The sequence below is a fragment of the Carya illinoinensis genome, chromosome 9, assembly GCF_018687715.1.
Source record: "Carya illinoinensis cultivar Pawnee chromosome 9, C.illinoinensisPawnee_v1, whole genome shotgun sequence".
Taxonomy (NCBI): domain Eukaryota; kingdom Viridiplantae; phylum Streptophyta; class Magnoliopsida; order Fagales; family Juglandaceae; genus Carya; species Carya illinoinensis.
The window spans coordinates 21,591,695-21,608,623 of NC_056760.1; the positions used below are offsets into that span (position 1 = coordinate 21,591,695).

Below are 16,929 nucleotides of genomic sequence, written 5' to 3' on the forward strand. Positions count from 1 at the left end.
CTTGTAATTGGAAGTTTTTCTGTACTTGATAATTGAATTGTGTTCAGAAAAAATTACTAATTTAGTTTATGGGTTGCTGCTTAATCACGCAACTAGTCATGACATTAATGTGGTTAATTATATCTTTCTCATAACTTTTAGGTAGAGTTTAAGCTCGCTGGATTTAAAATTGGCTTTCATCGGTAGATGGCTGTTTCTTCAGTGGAAACATTTACTTACAAAAAGAAAATTTCTATTTAGTTACAAAAAGACTAGAGAAAACAGTAAGGTAACTGAAGAAATGATCAAAATGAAATAATGTAATTGAAAAAGCCATCACAGAGGTTGCCCATTAATATTGGCATTAACTGTCATATACAGGATGTGGTTGCATCTTTTGAGTCTATTTGATTTATATATTATGTTTCTTCTTATATATCCAACGTACATTAATAGATAAAAATGATCTAAAGATTGCTGAGTTTTTCAGAGTTTTTCTTTCTTCATTTTTCTCTTTTCCCTCTCTCTCCCTTTGGCTGGATTGAGGTTTGTTGGGATTTTTCTCTAAACTTATACCCAATCGTCCACTTGAGAAGCTTAAGTGGGATTTCTTATGGGGAGGAGTTAGTGATGAGTTCAAGTTCCATCTAGTCAAGTGATCAAAGGTCTGCATCCCTAGCATTGTCAGGCAGTTCTGAGGATCATAAGTTTGCTTTTTACTTAATAAAGCTTTGCTAGGGAAATGATTTTAGTGTTATGCTAGAGCAAGGTACGCTTTGTGGCACTTGGTGGTTGATGCAAAATATGGTAGCATGTGGAGTCTATGGTGTTCATATATATATATTTGGTGGGCCTTATGGGGTTGGTGTGTGGAAAAACATTAGGAGAGGTTGGGGGAACTTCTCTTGTTTTGTTAGATATCAGGTAGGTGATTGTTCTAAAAGCAAATTTTGGTTAGGGACCATCCTTTGAAGACTATCTTCCCTTGAGGCTTTGTTTAGATGTTGAGATGAGATAAGATGAGAAATTTGTGAATAATAGTGAAATAATTTGTGATTAATAGTGAAATGATTTGAGTTAAGATGTTTTATGGGGTTTTGGATAATGAGAAAGAAAAAGTTGAATAAAAATATTATAAAGTTAAAATCTTGTTAGAATATAATTTTTTAATATTAGTTTTGTTTTGGAATTTGAAAAAGTTGAATTGTTTTTTGTCTTTTGTTTTGAAGTGTGGGAAAGTTGTAATGATTAGGTAATGATTAGATGAAAATGTTTAAGATTTGAAATTGAAAAGTGTTAGTCTTTGTATTGTTTGGATGTTGAGATGAGATAAGATGAGATGAGACCATCTTGAAATTCAAACGGGGCCTGATTGTTCGGTCTATCTCAGTTATTTAGAACACATGAAGATTTTTGATAATGTGCTCCACTGGAATGCTAACGTTATTAAATCAGCTCACGATTGGGACATGGAATTGTTTTCTTTGTTCTTTGACAAGTTCTCCTTTACGTGGAGAAGAGGCACTGAAGATCAAATATATTGGATCTCCTCCAAAAGGTGGATCTGAGGTTGAATATTTCTTTGATGTACCTATCCCTCCAGTTAGAGGTTGGAAACACAAGATGCTTTCAAGGGTAGATTGTTTTTGGCGGCTAGCTTAGGAAAGATATAGTCTCTATGGACAATTTCAGTTAGAGGTTGGAGACACAAGATGCTTTCAAGGGTAGATTGTTTTTGGGGGCTACCTTAGGAAAGATATAGTCTCTATGGACAATTTAAGAATGAGGCACATTTTAAAAAAAGAATGGTGCCCAATGTGCAAGTAGAATGGGGAAAGAATTGATCACCTTTGTTACATAGTGAATTGGTTGGAGAATTATGGGCTGCAATGTTAGTATGTCTGGGATTGAGTGGGTTAGATTCTAGCGGGTGGTGGAGTTGTTGGCATGGTGGCAAATTCCTTGTGGAAATCGTAAAAATTCAGAAGTTTGACAGACAGCCTCTTTGTGCTTAATATAGTGCATTTGGTGAAAACACATTGGCCAAAGTTTTGGAGACCATGATAGGATGACGAAAGAACTAAAAGCCACAATGTTCAGTGCTCTATATGTTTGGATGGCTGCTCACAATAGTTCCAACCTTTTGGCTTTCTAGAGTTTTGAAAATTTTTGTTGTTTATTTATTTATTTTTTTAATTTTCTAGTTGGCTGTATCCTTTTATATATTTCCTCTGTAATAGGGTTGTGTCCATCTGCACGTTCAATAAAATTGCATTACTAATAAAAATCTACTCAAATGATTTTACGAAAAATATGCTGTCTATTTTGAAAACTAGTCTTTTTTGGACCACTCATCCAATCAAATCCTTTATATTGTTGCATTTAAATTTAGGTTTATATCATCATTCAGGGTGCCATTCCTCAAATGGTTTGCGATGGAGTACCTTGTACAAAAAAATTGACATAGTAAATTTTTATGGTTTCGCATAGGGCACCATTCTGTATCTGTTGAAATAGTCAACATCATGGTTGTTACCTGAACTATAAGGTCTCCTGGATAGCTCTGATTCCTAATTCTGTTTTATCTGTTAGGTCAATTGCCCTTAATGCATTTTATGGGACCATCCCAAAGGAGCTTGGAAACCTTTCGGAGTTGACATTGCTGTAAGAATTCAGAGCATTCTCCACAATTAAATGTAATTTGGTTGTTAGCAGGAATTGTCAATGGCGATCCTGTTTTTGTAGTAAAACTTGCTTATACTGCTGCATAATGCCCTGCCTTTCAGATCAAAGTACATTGCAGATACAATATGTGTATGCACACGCACACAACATCATATTCGAATCCTGTAGAAAACTTTTGGAAAAAAAAAAAAAAATCCCATATATACATTTTTAGGAGGGGTAAAAAGAAAGAAAAGAAAGGAAAAAGGATGCAAAACAATACCTTGGGAACTCTGAGTACTAATTAAAAATCTATTCATGGAACACTGTTTCATAACTAGGAATGCAAAATAATGCATTGGGAACACTGAGTACTTAGTAGAACTCCATTCATGGAACAATTTTCGTAAGTTTTACATAATGGCTAGCACACATTGGTTATCCTTTGCTTTAACAAACTTTCTTCATGGGACAATCACTTTTTATATACATCACTATGTATACTTGGATGGAAACTAGAATGACTCTTTACACAGTTTCTATGTATATTGAGCTGAATTTTAACTTTCTCTTAGCAGGGATTGTAAAGGTATTGTAGATAATCTGAGATCACATTAATGTTATAATTTCACATTTTCAGTAAAAATGGTCACTTTGTGTACACTATGCTCTGAAGCATGGGGATGTGGAGTACATATTGCTAATGCAATAGTGATGCTGCAGCTTGGTAAGAAATTCTTGGTTTATTAGGAGCCTTCTAATGAAACTTGGCACTGGCAATGAATTTCTTCAAGGTTCCTTTTGTCAAAATACAGCTGTCAACAGTTAGTTTTTTGGCAGGGCAGAAGCTCAGACATTATTCATCTTGACCCCTCTTTGCACTATCACACCATATCTTGAGGTGGTGTTGTGCTAAGAAAGTGCATACCGGAGTGTATTTTTACGAATATGCAGTACTAAGTGATTTGGGTCTAGAAGCAAAGTCTCACTAAGCTGGGTACTCATAAGATTGCAGGGTGGGACTTTCAAAACAATACTAGAACTATGGATTGGCAAACGATTTATTGAAGCATAAAAGAAAGACTGATTTGGTATAAGGTGGTTGAAATAGAGCAGGAAAACTAAGTAAGAAGAAACTTGATATTGCTCGTAGGGTTGGGAGTGGAACTGTCTTTGTTGAGAAGCAGGTTGTTGCTTCTGGAATTCAACCTGCATTGATGTATACTTGGTTGTAAGGGTCCTAAAGAGGGTCACTAGCTAGAAAGTTCCTTTAAGATGGGAGAGAGCTTGGAGGTTAACTATACTTGCAGGAAAAAGCAATAGATGTTGACTTAGGAATGAATTCTCCACGTGCACCCCCTGCATCCTTTACCAGTCTTGTTTAGACTTGTTTGTGTTGATATAAGTACAACGTATGTGGCTTCCAAAACAACCACTACACACCATTGCTATCCTTTTAGTATTCCACAATATTGATCTTATAGTCAGCTTTCTGTTTTAGGAAGTTAGTTCGTCCTGTCTAATGAATAACAGCTCTATCTATCTTACACCATCTTCCTGCCTTGATTGGCCTTTTGGTGTATCTTGCCTTCCAGCTGCTAGTAGTTCCATAAGTAAGGGGTTCGGTCCTTCTTCACAATGTGCTTATCTCACTCGTTTACAGCTCTTATCTGCTGCTTTGTAGCGCTCCTTTCAAATGAAATTGATTGGCTCCCTAGGCCTGAATTCTTCACTGCAATGGCTTAGTCCAAGTCTGCTAGAACTGCTGATTAGCGAATGATTTATTAAAGCATAAAAGACTGATTTGGTATAAGGTGGTCAAAATAGAGGGGGAAGACCAAGTAAGAAGAAAGGAATTTGATATTGCTGGTAGGTTTGGGGGTGGAACTGTCTTCGTTGAGAAGCAGGTTGTTGCTTCCAGAATTTGACCTCCATTGATGGATGCTTGGTTGTAAACTCAACAGGGTCACTAGCTAGAAAGTTCCTTTGAGTTGGGAGAGAGAGCTTTGAAATTAACTCTGTTATATACTTGCAGGAAAAAACCATAGATGTTGACTTAGGAATGAATTCTCCATGTGCACCCCCCGCATCCTTTACTAGTCTTGTTGAGACTCTGGAAATGAGGACTTGTTTGTGTCAATATCAATACAAAGTATGTGGCCTCCAAAACAACCACTACACACTGTTGCTATCCTTTTAGTGTTCCACAATATTGATCTTCAAGACAGCCTTTTGTTTTAGGAAGTTAGTATATTCCCGTCCAATGAATAACACGTATATCTATCTTACTCTTATCTTTCTGCCTTGACTGGCTTTTTGGCCTATCTTGCCCTCCAGCTGCTAGTAGTTCCATAAGTAAGAGGTTTGGCCCTTCTTTACAAATGCACTTACCTCACTCGTTTACAGCTCTTATAGGCTGCTTTGTAGCGCTCTTTTCAAATGAAATGGTTTGGCTCCCTAGGCCTGAATTCTTCACTTCAATGGATTAAGTTCAAGTCTACTGCAATTGGAAATTTCATTGGATAAGTTTTGGTTGTCCCTCCAGCTCCACTGGCTAGTCTTTCTTTTTTCATTGATATTCTCCCTCTCATTCTCTTTATTGAATGAGCGATGGATGGAATCGTTTTTTTTATAGGTAAAAAGATATTTATTAAACCACAAAATTAGGCATAGCTCAAGTACACGGGAGTATACAAGAGAAAACGCCTAAGTACAAGCTAAGAACTTGAAAAAGCAACATAGAAATCATGAAAATAAGTCCCACTTAATAGAATAGCTGATGCCCAAAGTAATAATGTATAAAAGAAAAAATCTGTAATCCCTCCCAATAAGTGTTCTCTATTTTTGAAATAGCAGCTGTTGCTCTCATTCCAAATACACCACATAAGACATAGGGGAACCATCTTCCAAACGGCTGCAATTTGGCGATTACCCCTGAGTTCCTCTCCAACAGATGCACCCTCCTAGGCACCACCTAGGCAATACCAATCCTATTAAAAATCTCGTCGCAAAGAACCTTTGCCACTTTGCAATGGAGTAGACAATCCACAAATTCTCCATTCTTTTTATACATGAAACACCAATCCATGCGAATTAGACCACAATTTCTAAAATTATCTGTTAGTTAAAATCTTTCCTAGAGACACCGACCAACGGAAAAAAGAAACCTTGTGAGGCATTGTGTTTCTCCAAATGCACTTCCAAGGAACATCTTTAGGGGGTTGATACAACATAACCTTGTAAAATGATTTGACCAAAAATTTCTTGTTCCTAGGATGAATCCAAAGAAACCTATCCTCCCCACCACTCTCCATATTCAAGGAATATAACATTCTGTAAAAATCTGAGATGTCCCCCACCTCACAGTCCTGTACAGCTCTAATAAACCCTACATTCTACTATAAAGAGCCATTGGAGTTGTCCATATAGTCTGCCAAAGAAGCTCCCTGATTGAATGCAATACTAGAAAGAGAAGGGAAAACATTCTTTAGGGCTATGTCCCCACGCCAAATATCATGTCAAAATCTAATATGAGATACCACACCCACCCACCATAAATTTGAAATTGCTAATAACACACCCACCATAGGATTGGTATTGCCTAGGCACCACCTAGGCAATACCAATCCTATTAAAAATCTCGTCGCAAAGAACCTTTGCCACTTTGCAATGGAGTAGACAATCCACAAATTCTCCATTCTTTTTATACATGAAACACCAATCCATGCGAATTAGACCACAATTTCTAAAATTATCTGTTAGTTAAAATCTTTCCTAGAGACACCGACCAACGGAAAAAAGAAACCTTGTGAGGCATTGTGTTTCTCCAAATGCACTTCCAAGGAACATCTTTAGGGGGTTGATACAACATAACCTTGTAAAATGATTTGACCAAAAATTTCTTGTTCCTAGGATGAATCCAAAGAAACCTATCCTCCCCACCACTCTCCATATTCAAGGAATATAACATTCTGTAAAAATCTGAGATGTCCCCCACCTCACAGTCCTGTACAGCTCTAATAAACCCTACATTCTACTATAAAGAGCCATTGGAGTTGTCCATATAGTCTGCCAAAGAAGCTCCCTGATTGAATGCAATACTAGAAAGAGAAGGGAAAACATTCTTTAGGGCTATGTCCCCACGCCAAATATCATGTCAAAATCTAATATGAGATACCACACCCACCCACCATAAATTTGAAATTGCTAATAACACACCCCCCCCCCCCCCCCCCCCCCCCCCCAAAAAAAAACAAACACACACACACACACATCCATTTCGAATAACTGCTAGTTTGGATACCCAAACTCAAACTATCTCATCTCATCTCATCTCATATAATCATTACAACTTTCACAAATTTCCACACAAAATATAATAAATAATTCAATTTTTTCAAATTCCAAAATACAACTAATATTAAAAAATTATATTATAACAATATTTTATTCAATTTTTAACAAAACATCTCATCTCATCTCATCTGAATTGTGTAACCAAATGAGGCCGAAGTTTCCACACTCCCACGCCATGCACACCTCTCACTACATTTGAACACCACTCTCCCCAAATACTCCTGTATTTGGCATCGACGACATTCCTCCGAAGGGCATCCCCCTCTTGGTGTTACTGCCATTACCATTTTCCTAGGAGTGTCTTATTTAAAAATTCTTAGCTTTCGAACCCCTAAACCTCCATTAGATATTGTGGTACAAACCTTACCCCACTTAAGTGAATGGAACTTATTCTCATCCCCCACACCATACCACTTCACAAGAAAGCATGAAAGATCTTCTCCATTCTATCAACCATCCTAGCAGATAAAGCATATGAGGATAGAAACTACATAGGAAGGTTAGGACTGACTTCATTTCTAACTTCATTCTATCAACCATCCTTGCACGAAAGCAACATTTACCATTTCTGACTTCATCAAATTCACCTTTAGGCCTGAAACAGTTTCAAAACAAAACAAAAGGGCCAGCAATGAACGAATCTGCTCAAGATCCGGCTCACAAAAATTTAAGTGTCATAAAAAAAGAGGAGATGTGAGAAATTTACACTGCCATTTGAAGATCCACCCACCAACCCACTGAAAAATCAAAAGGAAAAACCCATCCACCACCACCTTCATTGACCTGGCTCTTTTAGGAATGAGGGCTATAAAAGTCACGTCAAGGCTTTTCTCAAATTTCATAGATGAATGAAAATCAAGAGAGACCTTCATGACGTCCTCCCCAACAATGTCCCAATAGGCATGAAAAAAAGTCATAGAAAAGCCATCTGGACCTAGAGCTTTATCTTTGTCCATCCCTCTTATCACATTAAGCACCTTGTCATCTTCAAAAATTCTCTCCACCAAGCAGCACTAGATTGATCAATCGTATCACAAAATATCTCATCAAGCTTAGGTCTCCAAATGTATTGCTCCAAAAGACGCTTATCGTAGAATTGAACCATATGATCCTTTATCTTAGAAATGTCTGAAAGAACACTTTCCCCATAATGAAGCACCTCTATGGCATTGTTTCTTCGATCGGAATTAGCCACCCTATGAAAACCTAGTGCACTTGTCCCCCTCGTTCAACCAAAGGGCCCAAGAGTTTTGTCTCCATGAAATCTCCACCGAGTGTGATTTCTTCAAGGTTAGCAGAAAAACTACATTTTCTTGCCTTCTCCTCAACAGAAAGAATCCCTGAAATCTCGTTTTCCTCTAGGCTTTGAAGCTCCTCAGAAACAGACTTCCTTTGGTCATCAATCTTCAAGCTGTTTTTCAAGGTTTTAAGTTTCCCAGCCAAAACAAAACTAGGGGTGCCTGAGAACTGATATGAAGACCACCACAATCACCTTGTCAACAAAGCCATCAACTTTTAACCACATGTTCTCAAATTTAAAGCATTTGTGCCCCTCTTGAAGACCCCCACAATCCAAGAAGATGGGGAGATGGCCCAAATATAACCTAGGAAATCTCTTTTGACATAAATCATATTTTCTTGTATCTCCCTTATGGGAGGTTACCTTTCTTTTTTGGAGAAAGATTTTCGCATGAAACCCCATCATGGCCTCAAATTTCATCCACCTTTTGCAATACCCAATCCTAATGGAGACTTGCCCAGTTTGGTCCCAAAGGCAACGAGCAAATATGACTCGGCTCATACTTAGACTCCTCTAGCGCATTCTTAGAATAGACCGAGCCATCCTGCTCCTCCCACTCTGTAAGTATAAATCTGGGCATGTAGCTTTCTTGCTAGTTTAAGGTTGATGGTAGTGAGGTATAAGGAGGCCATTTCTATCCCCTCCCTTCCCATGTAGCTACATGGACGTTACCACTCATACAACTCTTAGCCAGCATACAACCTTCCCCTAAAAACAATGGAAGTGTGGATGACTCAACATCAAATGGAGACCTTTGCATGAAACCCCCTCACAGTCTCGAATTTCATCCACCTTTTGCAATACCCAATCCAAATGGAGACTTGCCCAGTTTAGTCCCAAAGGCAACGAGCAAATAGGACTCGGCTCATACCCTGACTCCTGCAACCCATTCTTAGAATAGACAGAGCCATCCCTCTCCCTCCCAACCTGTAAGTATAAATTTGGGCAGGTAGCTTTCTTGCTAGTTTAAGGTCGAAGGTAGTGAGGTACAAGAATTCCATTTCTGTCCACCTCCCTTCTCACGTAGTCCTACATGGATGTTACTGCTCATACAGCTCTCATCCAGCATACAATTAGCCTTCCCTTACAAACATTGGAAGTGTGGATGACTCAACGTCAACTGGAGGGATTTTGTTTTTCTTTTCAGCAATAACATGATGAGAGCAACCCTTTCACAAAAACGTACGGATCCTCCACCCTATCCTACCATTTCATTGGTTGCTTAGACTCATCCTAGAAGAAGAAGCCATGTTTATTATTAGGAGTAAACTAGGTTTTCCTTACTCACCTAAAAGTAAAAAAATAAACTAGACTTTTCTTGGTCCTCTAGATCTTTGTAACTAGTTGCCTGTCTGAAAATGCTTTCAATTTGCCTTTCAGACATCTAATTCTTTTGATCTTGCCTTGTGTTAGCTCAGGCATGCTTCCTCTTACTTGATGGCATCCCTTGGTGCTTGTTTTATTTCCTTTTCCTTGCGGTCTTTGATTCTCACTGCTTTCTCTAATGCTAGCTGTTGGCAATAGCATTTGTACTTCTAGAATGAAGCTTGCTCTTGGAAGATGGGAAAGGGGGTAGGGGTATCAAAGGAAAACTAGGGTTTTCTTTACTATGTTGCGGCTAGGGTTACATGGCAGCTAATCTCCTACTTTATTGGGATGCAGCAGAACTGAAATTCAAATAGATTAGGATTTATCTTCTAATCTTATCTTGTATTTAAATTAAACTTGTACATATTTAGATAGGATAAAATCAGGTTAGTTTAGATAGAGATAAAGATGTAGTTTGTTGAGATTAGATAGAGATAAAGATGTAGTTTGTTGAGATTCAAATTTGAAGTCTCAATCTTTTCTTTGTAATTATTTCTATCTAATGAGAAGGAAGCACGTCAAAGGGGTCATTCAGCCAAATCTGACAAGGGGGATGTTAGCCTGCCAGGTCTTGCTCAAGTGACCAGTTGCTTTATAATAGTCGTAAATTAAACTCACTCACTACATGGGGAGAAAAAAAGGAAGAAGTGGAAAGACTTCTTTACTTGAAAATGTTTCTACCACCCAAATGTACATAATTTACTTGATGGCTCTTAAACCAAGTTGCTTCTAGTCCTGAGAGGATGGTTCACTTTTTTTTTATTTTGCTTGGGGGTTAATTAACTCCCCTTCCCCTTTGACATGCCTACATAGGATGGTGATGGGTTTTGGAAAGGTTCAAGTGATTCAAATCTCTTGACTTTGGGACGTGCATGGACAATTAATGAATTAATGCTTTATTTAGGCTAAAATGAATTAATGCTGATGCTGATAACTTCCATAGATCTTTGATTGATAATTACCGGAAAACATCCAACTAGAAAATGTTCAATGAAAACAATTATCTTACAAAACAAAGAATTTAATGATTCTACTTCTAGATTTTCATTTTTCCACGGTACCATTAAGAAACATCATGTGTTTGAGAGGATTGCTATAACTTTTCTAATGGCAGGAAATTATGCTTCAATAACTTAGAAATGAATTATACTTGAAATAACGATGTAAGAAATTTACTTCGTTTCTTATTCATCCCAATAACTCTTTGTATATATATTATGCAGGTCTATTGGCCATAACAATTTCTCTGGAACTCTCCCTCCAGAACTTGGTAATTTGGTCAAACTAAAGGAAATGTAAGTTCCAACATTTATTCTTTTTAATTTTTTTTCTTCAAATAAATGCATGTTTCAACATTTCAGATGATGACAGCGTATACATTGCTTGGTATTACAGTTATATAAACAGTGGTGGGTTGGGTGGTGAATTTCCCTCAACATTTGCTAAGCTTCAAAACATGGAAATTCTGTAAGCAGGATTGCCACTCTCGCTCTATATGTTTTAAGCTGCCCCTCACCCCCATCTTCCCTATACCATCTTGTGGTTGCCTTACTATTAGTGAGCTTTTTTAATTTCAGGTGGGCATCTGACACTCCTTTGAGTGGAAAAATACCTGAATTTGTTGGTAATTGGACAAGACTTAAGCAATTGTAAGCAATAAAAAAGGATCTTTTTATTTCATCTTCTAGTTCATATATTATGATAGTAACCTGTATTTGTGATAGATATTGGTCTTCTTGAGAAGTCATCCAATTCTTTCTGCAGGAGATTTCAAGGGAACTCCTTTGAAGGTCCAATACCATCTAGTTTTTCTATGTTGATCTCACTGAACTCTCTGTGAGTAAATATTTGTTGCTGATTCAGGCTCTCTGTCTCTGTCTCTCTCACTTCCCACTTTAACAAGGGTAGAAAGACTAACTTCGGTGATGTTTGGGTATAATTTTCCAGACGGATCAGTGATTTATACAACATGAGCTCTTCCCTTGATTTCATAACTAGCTTGAAGAACTTAACAGATTTGTAAGTGAGCATGCTACAAAGCACACTACAAATATATATGGACTTTTTTCGAGTTGCGCATTTAGTCTTATTGTATTAAGCATTAGCTACTCTTTTCTTTTTTGACACCTAAGAGTTCTGAGGAATGCCCTGATCAGTGGAACTATTCCTTCTAATATTGGAGAACACCAAAGTCTACAAATATTGTAAGCTCCTGAGTTTATGATTGAAATGTCAGCTTGTTTATTGGAGTTAATGATAAAAAAAAAAAAAAAAAAATTATTGGAGTTATCTTTCATTAATTTGGCTCTTTAAAATGCAGGGATTTGAGTTTCAACAACTTAACTGGCCGAATACCCAGTGCTTTGTTCAATATGAGTTCTCTTACATACTTGTAAAAACCATACACGCTCTTTCTTCCCTTGCTAAAGATATTTACTCATACAGCTATAATTGATTTTTTTGGTTTGACCTTTTCTACTTCATGATATTTGGCCTTTTCTTTATCTTTTCTTCCACCATATTGCAATGGCAGGTTTCTTGGAAACAATAGTCTTTCTGGACCGCTTCCTAGCCAAAAAAGTGAAACGCTTCAAAATTTGTGAGTCTTAATGTCATAAAAGTGGTGTACTGCCTTCAAATGAGTTATTACTATATAAGGTGGTATAGTTCTATTTTAGGTGGCTACAAGAAAAACCAAACTTAAATGTCAGGCACGAAACCCTAATGGGCATGGTGCATGCTAAAACCTTGCTTGTTAGAAATCTATCTGAAATATATTTCACATAACTTTATTTCATCAACATAATGTAGTATTTATCTGATTGTTCTATTTTAAAGTATTAGTTATAGCTCTATATACATTTTCAAGAACATCAGGCTATCAAAATAATGTATCCCCAAAGATTGTACTTGAAATGTCAAATGTAATTTACTCCAACCAGTAAAATTCTCTCCAAGATTTGTTACTTAACAGCAAACTTGGATTCTAATGCCCCTAGAGTTTATAACTCAAAAACACTACCAACAAAAACAAGCAAGTGCATAAAAAATTTCTCCTGCCCGATAAACCTCAAAATACAGTAGAAATGAAGTCACTAAAAGACAGATAACTAACATTCAAGTAATATCTCTCGTATTTATTCTTCATCCACAATTTAGACAACTGCCGAGTATAAGCTTCAATTGCAACTAACATTAATCATAGAAGTAGTGGCAATGCAAGACTCATGATAGGAACTATTTAGAAAACATAAAATAATATGTGAATTACCAAAAGAACAATGGTAAATTTCTTTTGCAAGGTGAGAACCCAATTTGAGTTGTTGCAACAATGTAGAGTTAAGCTTCTTAAAGTAAGATTGATTTCATGAATTGCTTAATACATTATCCACTAAAACGAAAAGAACTTAGTTTTATGAGATTTAAAAAATGACCGTTAACAAAAGATAGAGATGCCTTCCATGCCACAAAGTACATTTGTTAAATCCATTAGCTAGCTACTTATGTAATTAGCAACTTGCAAGAGATCGAAGATTTCCTTCAAGTGTCTTAAAAGAACTCAAATAGGGACTTACAAAGAATGGATAGGCCTATCAAGACTGACACAATAATTAAAGGGTCATGCTGCTCAGCTCCCCCCCCCCCCCCCCCCCCCCCCCCCAAAACACCAACCCCCATTGACACCTATTTGACCAAAGTTTTTAATATTTTTTTTCATGGGCTGGTCTCAATTACAGCTTACACACTCAATTTCACAAGGTGAAAACCAGATAAACGAAAGCATTAAATTACACTTAAACATTAGTTTTAATAATAAAAATCTCAGATCAAACATATCTGTGATATGAATTTGAAGATACAACAACTTAAATGCTACATTATTTTTTTTTTTATCAGTAAATGAATTTTTATTGATCAAAATAGTGGGCAAGTGCCCAAGTATAGGGGACATATACAAAAGCGATGCCTCATCGTGCTAATTTAGTGATACAAGGCATTAATGAAGGTCATGCCATGAAAATTAATTACAATCGACCAATGAAGTAAAGTATTGAAAAATAAGTTTCTAAGCTCATCCATTGACTACTCTTGATCTTTAAAACATCTTTCATTGCTCCCCCTCCAAATGCACCACCATAGGCATATTGGGACCATCTTCCATATTGATGCAATTTGAGAGTTGCCCGGAATGCCTCTCCAAGAAGCTAGGTAGTCACTTACCCTTTTGGCATCACCCAAGCTAGTCCCAACCGAGCAGAGACTTCATTCCACAAAGTCATGGCAATCTCACAATGTAGTAGATGGTCAGCGGAGTCTCCGCTTTTCTTGCACATACAACATCAATCCATGATTATGATTCGACATTTCATCAAATTGTCTAGAGTGAGGATCTTCCCCAAGGAAGTCGCCCATAAAAAAATGTTGCCTTTAGTGGTGCCTTTGTCTTCCAAATGTTCTTCCATGGGAATGGATTTGTGTTGTGAGTGATTGTGGTTTGGTAGAAATAGCGTAATGTGAATATTACTTTCTTAGAGGGGCACCAAAAAATCCTTTCTTCAACTCCCCCGATCTTGTGTATCTCTAAGGAATGTAACATTCCATTGGGGAATACCATTGGAGATGATTAATAGGTCCGCAATCGAGGCTTCTTTCATTCTTGCTAAACCATAAACTTGTGGATAAGTTTCCTTGAGTGCCCTATCACCGCACCATACATAATGCCAAAATTTGACCTTGGCTCCATTACCCATAGTAAAACGGATATTACTTGCATATGTATCCCAACCTCTTCTTATATGTTTCCACAACTCCACTCCATAAGAACAAATTGGATAGAATACCTCATTTGTGAGGATTTCCTTTCATTATATAGGCACAATTGTCAATGTTTTGAATACCGTTTTGGACGAGGCATTAGAGCGAAATATATCTGTACCGGTACCGTTTTGGAATAGTCTATATATAAATAAATTATATATATCAATATATATAAACTATATTCCAAAATGGCAAAAAAAAAAATTTAATAATATTTTTCAGTGCAAATTATCAATTATTTTAGTAGTTACAATTCAATCAACTACTACATTACAATTTGCTTGACAGTTCACATCAATAGAATCAATTCAATCAAATACCAAATTTTAATGACCCATATAATATTTTAATTTTTGAATTTAATGACCTATATAAATTCTGAAATGTAAATGTAATTTGAAAAAATCAAAAGTAAATCATGTCTTTCGAAGCTAATAGAAATGGTATGTCGTAGGGAGAGAGAGAGAGAGAGAGAGAGAGAGAGAGAGAGAGAGAGAGAGAGAGAGAGAGAGAGAGAGAGAGAGAGTTGAGGAAAATGAGGAAGATGTGAGATTCTGAGTAGTTGAGGTTCTGAAGAAATTAAATAACCAAAAAGTCCCTTCTTCTTTACAGAAAATACTAGTGAAGGCCTTGGTCTTGGGGTACCACTTCCTTCAAGGTCCAAGATTCGACCCCTCATGGATGCAAACAATCCTTTGGGGCCACACCCCCAGTAAAAGCCAGCGATGTAACTAGTTCCGTGTAGGGAAAATTTTGAGAGTGCGGTGTACGGGACTGGGGTTTACTCTGCAGGGGTGGGTTTGAAGGGCCTTGCCTTGGAGAGGTTCCTCAACATAAAAAAAACAAAAAAACTTAAATTATAAAAATGCCAAAAGGTTACTCCGAAATACCGGCCAGTACTGGCTGAAACAACCCGGTACTTGATCTGAAATGAAACATAGCCCTCCCTTGTACCGGTTACTACTCCTGTATGATATATTTCGTCCGGTATAGTACAAAATTTTAAGCTTTGACAAGTATGCATGATACAAGGCTAGAATAAAGCCAAATTTACAGTAATTAAATCTGTCTACAAAAGGAAACTAGGACTATTTACATAATCTATCTAAGTAAGGAAGTATATATATATATAGATTAGGAAAGCTAAATAAGGAAGGTCCTGCTGTCATCCCCCCTCAAATTGATGTTGGTCAGTCAAGAAGTATCAATTTTCTCACAAGAAACTGATGACGTTGTCGTGTCATGGCCTTTGTAAACACATCAGCGATCTGGAGGTCAGTAGAAACATGGGAAAGGGAAATGATATGAGTGTCCAAGACTTCCCGAATGGAATGACAGTCCAGCTCAATGTCTTTTGTACGTTCATGAAAAACAGGATTCGCGACAATCTAAATGGTACTAGTATTGTTAGCATGGATACGAGTAGGATTGGACTGAACACAACGAAGCTCAGCTGGGAGACCAAGAAGCCATAAAATCTCAGAACAAGCAGCGGACATCGCCTGGTATTCGGATTTGGTGTAAGATTTGGAAACACGATTCTGTTTCTTACTCTTCCAAGATATCAAAGAGGCACCAAGAAATATGCACCAACCCGTAACAGATCGTTGTGTATTAGAACATCCTACCCAATCAGCATCATTGTAAGCCACAAGGCGAAGAGAAGTCCCAATAGGGAAGAACAAGCCACGACTAGGAGATCCTTGAAGATGTTGAATAATACGACGAACAACTAAATGTAGATGGTGTGGAGCCTGCATGAAATGACTAACCTGCTGGATAGCAAATGAAATATTAGGTCAAGTAATAGTCAAATAGTTCAGTCTACCCACTAATTGTCGATATGCAGTGGGATGGGAAAGGAGATCACCCTCATCTCGACGATACTTCGTGTTTGCTTCCAAAGGAGTATCCATAGAAGAAGTATCTCGAAGACCAACTAAAGTAATCAAATCTTGAGTGTATTTATGCTGATTCAAAAAAATTCCGGATGGATCAGTATGAACTTTCAACCCCAAGAAGTACGTAAGAGGACCAAGATCCTTCAATGAAATGTGGCATAAAGATGCTTGCTATAGTCTGGTGATCAAGGTAGAGTCCATCCCAGTAATAACAATATCATCAACATAAACTAAAAGAATGACAATGGCAGTAGATATCTTGCAGAGAAATAGAGAAAAGTCATATTGACTCTGCTTAAAAGAAAACTGAAGCAAGGTGGATTGGAATTTATCAAAACATGCTCGAGGAGCTTGTTTCAGCCCATATAACGAGCGATTCAACTTACAGACATCCAAGGAAGAAGAGGATGGCAAATCAGGTGGAATGGTCATGTATAGCTCTTCTTTGAGATCACCATGAGGAAAAGCATTTTTGACATCCATTTGATGAAGAGGCCAACCTTGGGATGTAGCAACAGAAAGGACAGTCCAAACCGTAGTTAT

General features: G+C 37.3%; 1 protein-coding gene across 4 annotated transcripts in view; it reads left to right on the top strand.

Annotated features, from left to right (window-relative positions):
* Positions 1-16,929, top strand: part of LOC122275635 (probable LRR receptor-like serine/threonine-protein kinase At1g56130) — a 44,247-nt gene that overhangs the window by 2,716 nt on the left and 24,602 nt on the right. For all 4 annotated transcript variants that reach the window (XM_043084775.1, XM_043084776.1, XM_043084777.1 and 1 more), the window contains 9 exons: positions 2,572-2,643; positions 10,891-10,962; positions 11,063-11,134; positions 11,245-11,316; positions 11,432-11,503; positions 11,615-11,686; positions 11,800-11,871; positions 11,988-12,059; positions 12,201-12,266. In XM_043084775.1, the coding sequence (XP_042940709.1) occupies positions 2,572-2,643; positions 10,891-10,962; positions 11,063-11,134; positions 11,245-11,316; positions 11,432-11,503; positions 11,615-11,686; positions 11,800-11,871; positions 11,988-12,059; positions 12,201-12,266 (642 nt within the window). The remainder of the gene's footprint in view (positions 1-2,571; positions 2,644-10,890; positions 10,963-11,062; positions 11,135-11,244; positions 11,317-11,431; positions 11,504-11,614; positions 11,687-11,799; positions 11,872-11,987; positions 12,060-12,200; positions 12,267-16,929) is intronic.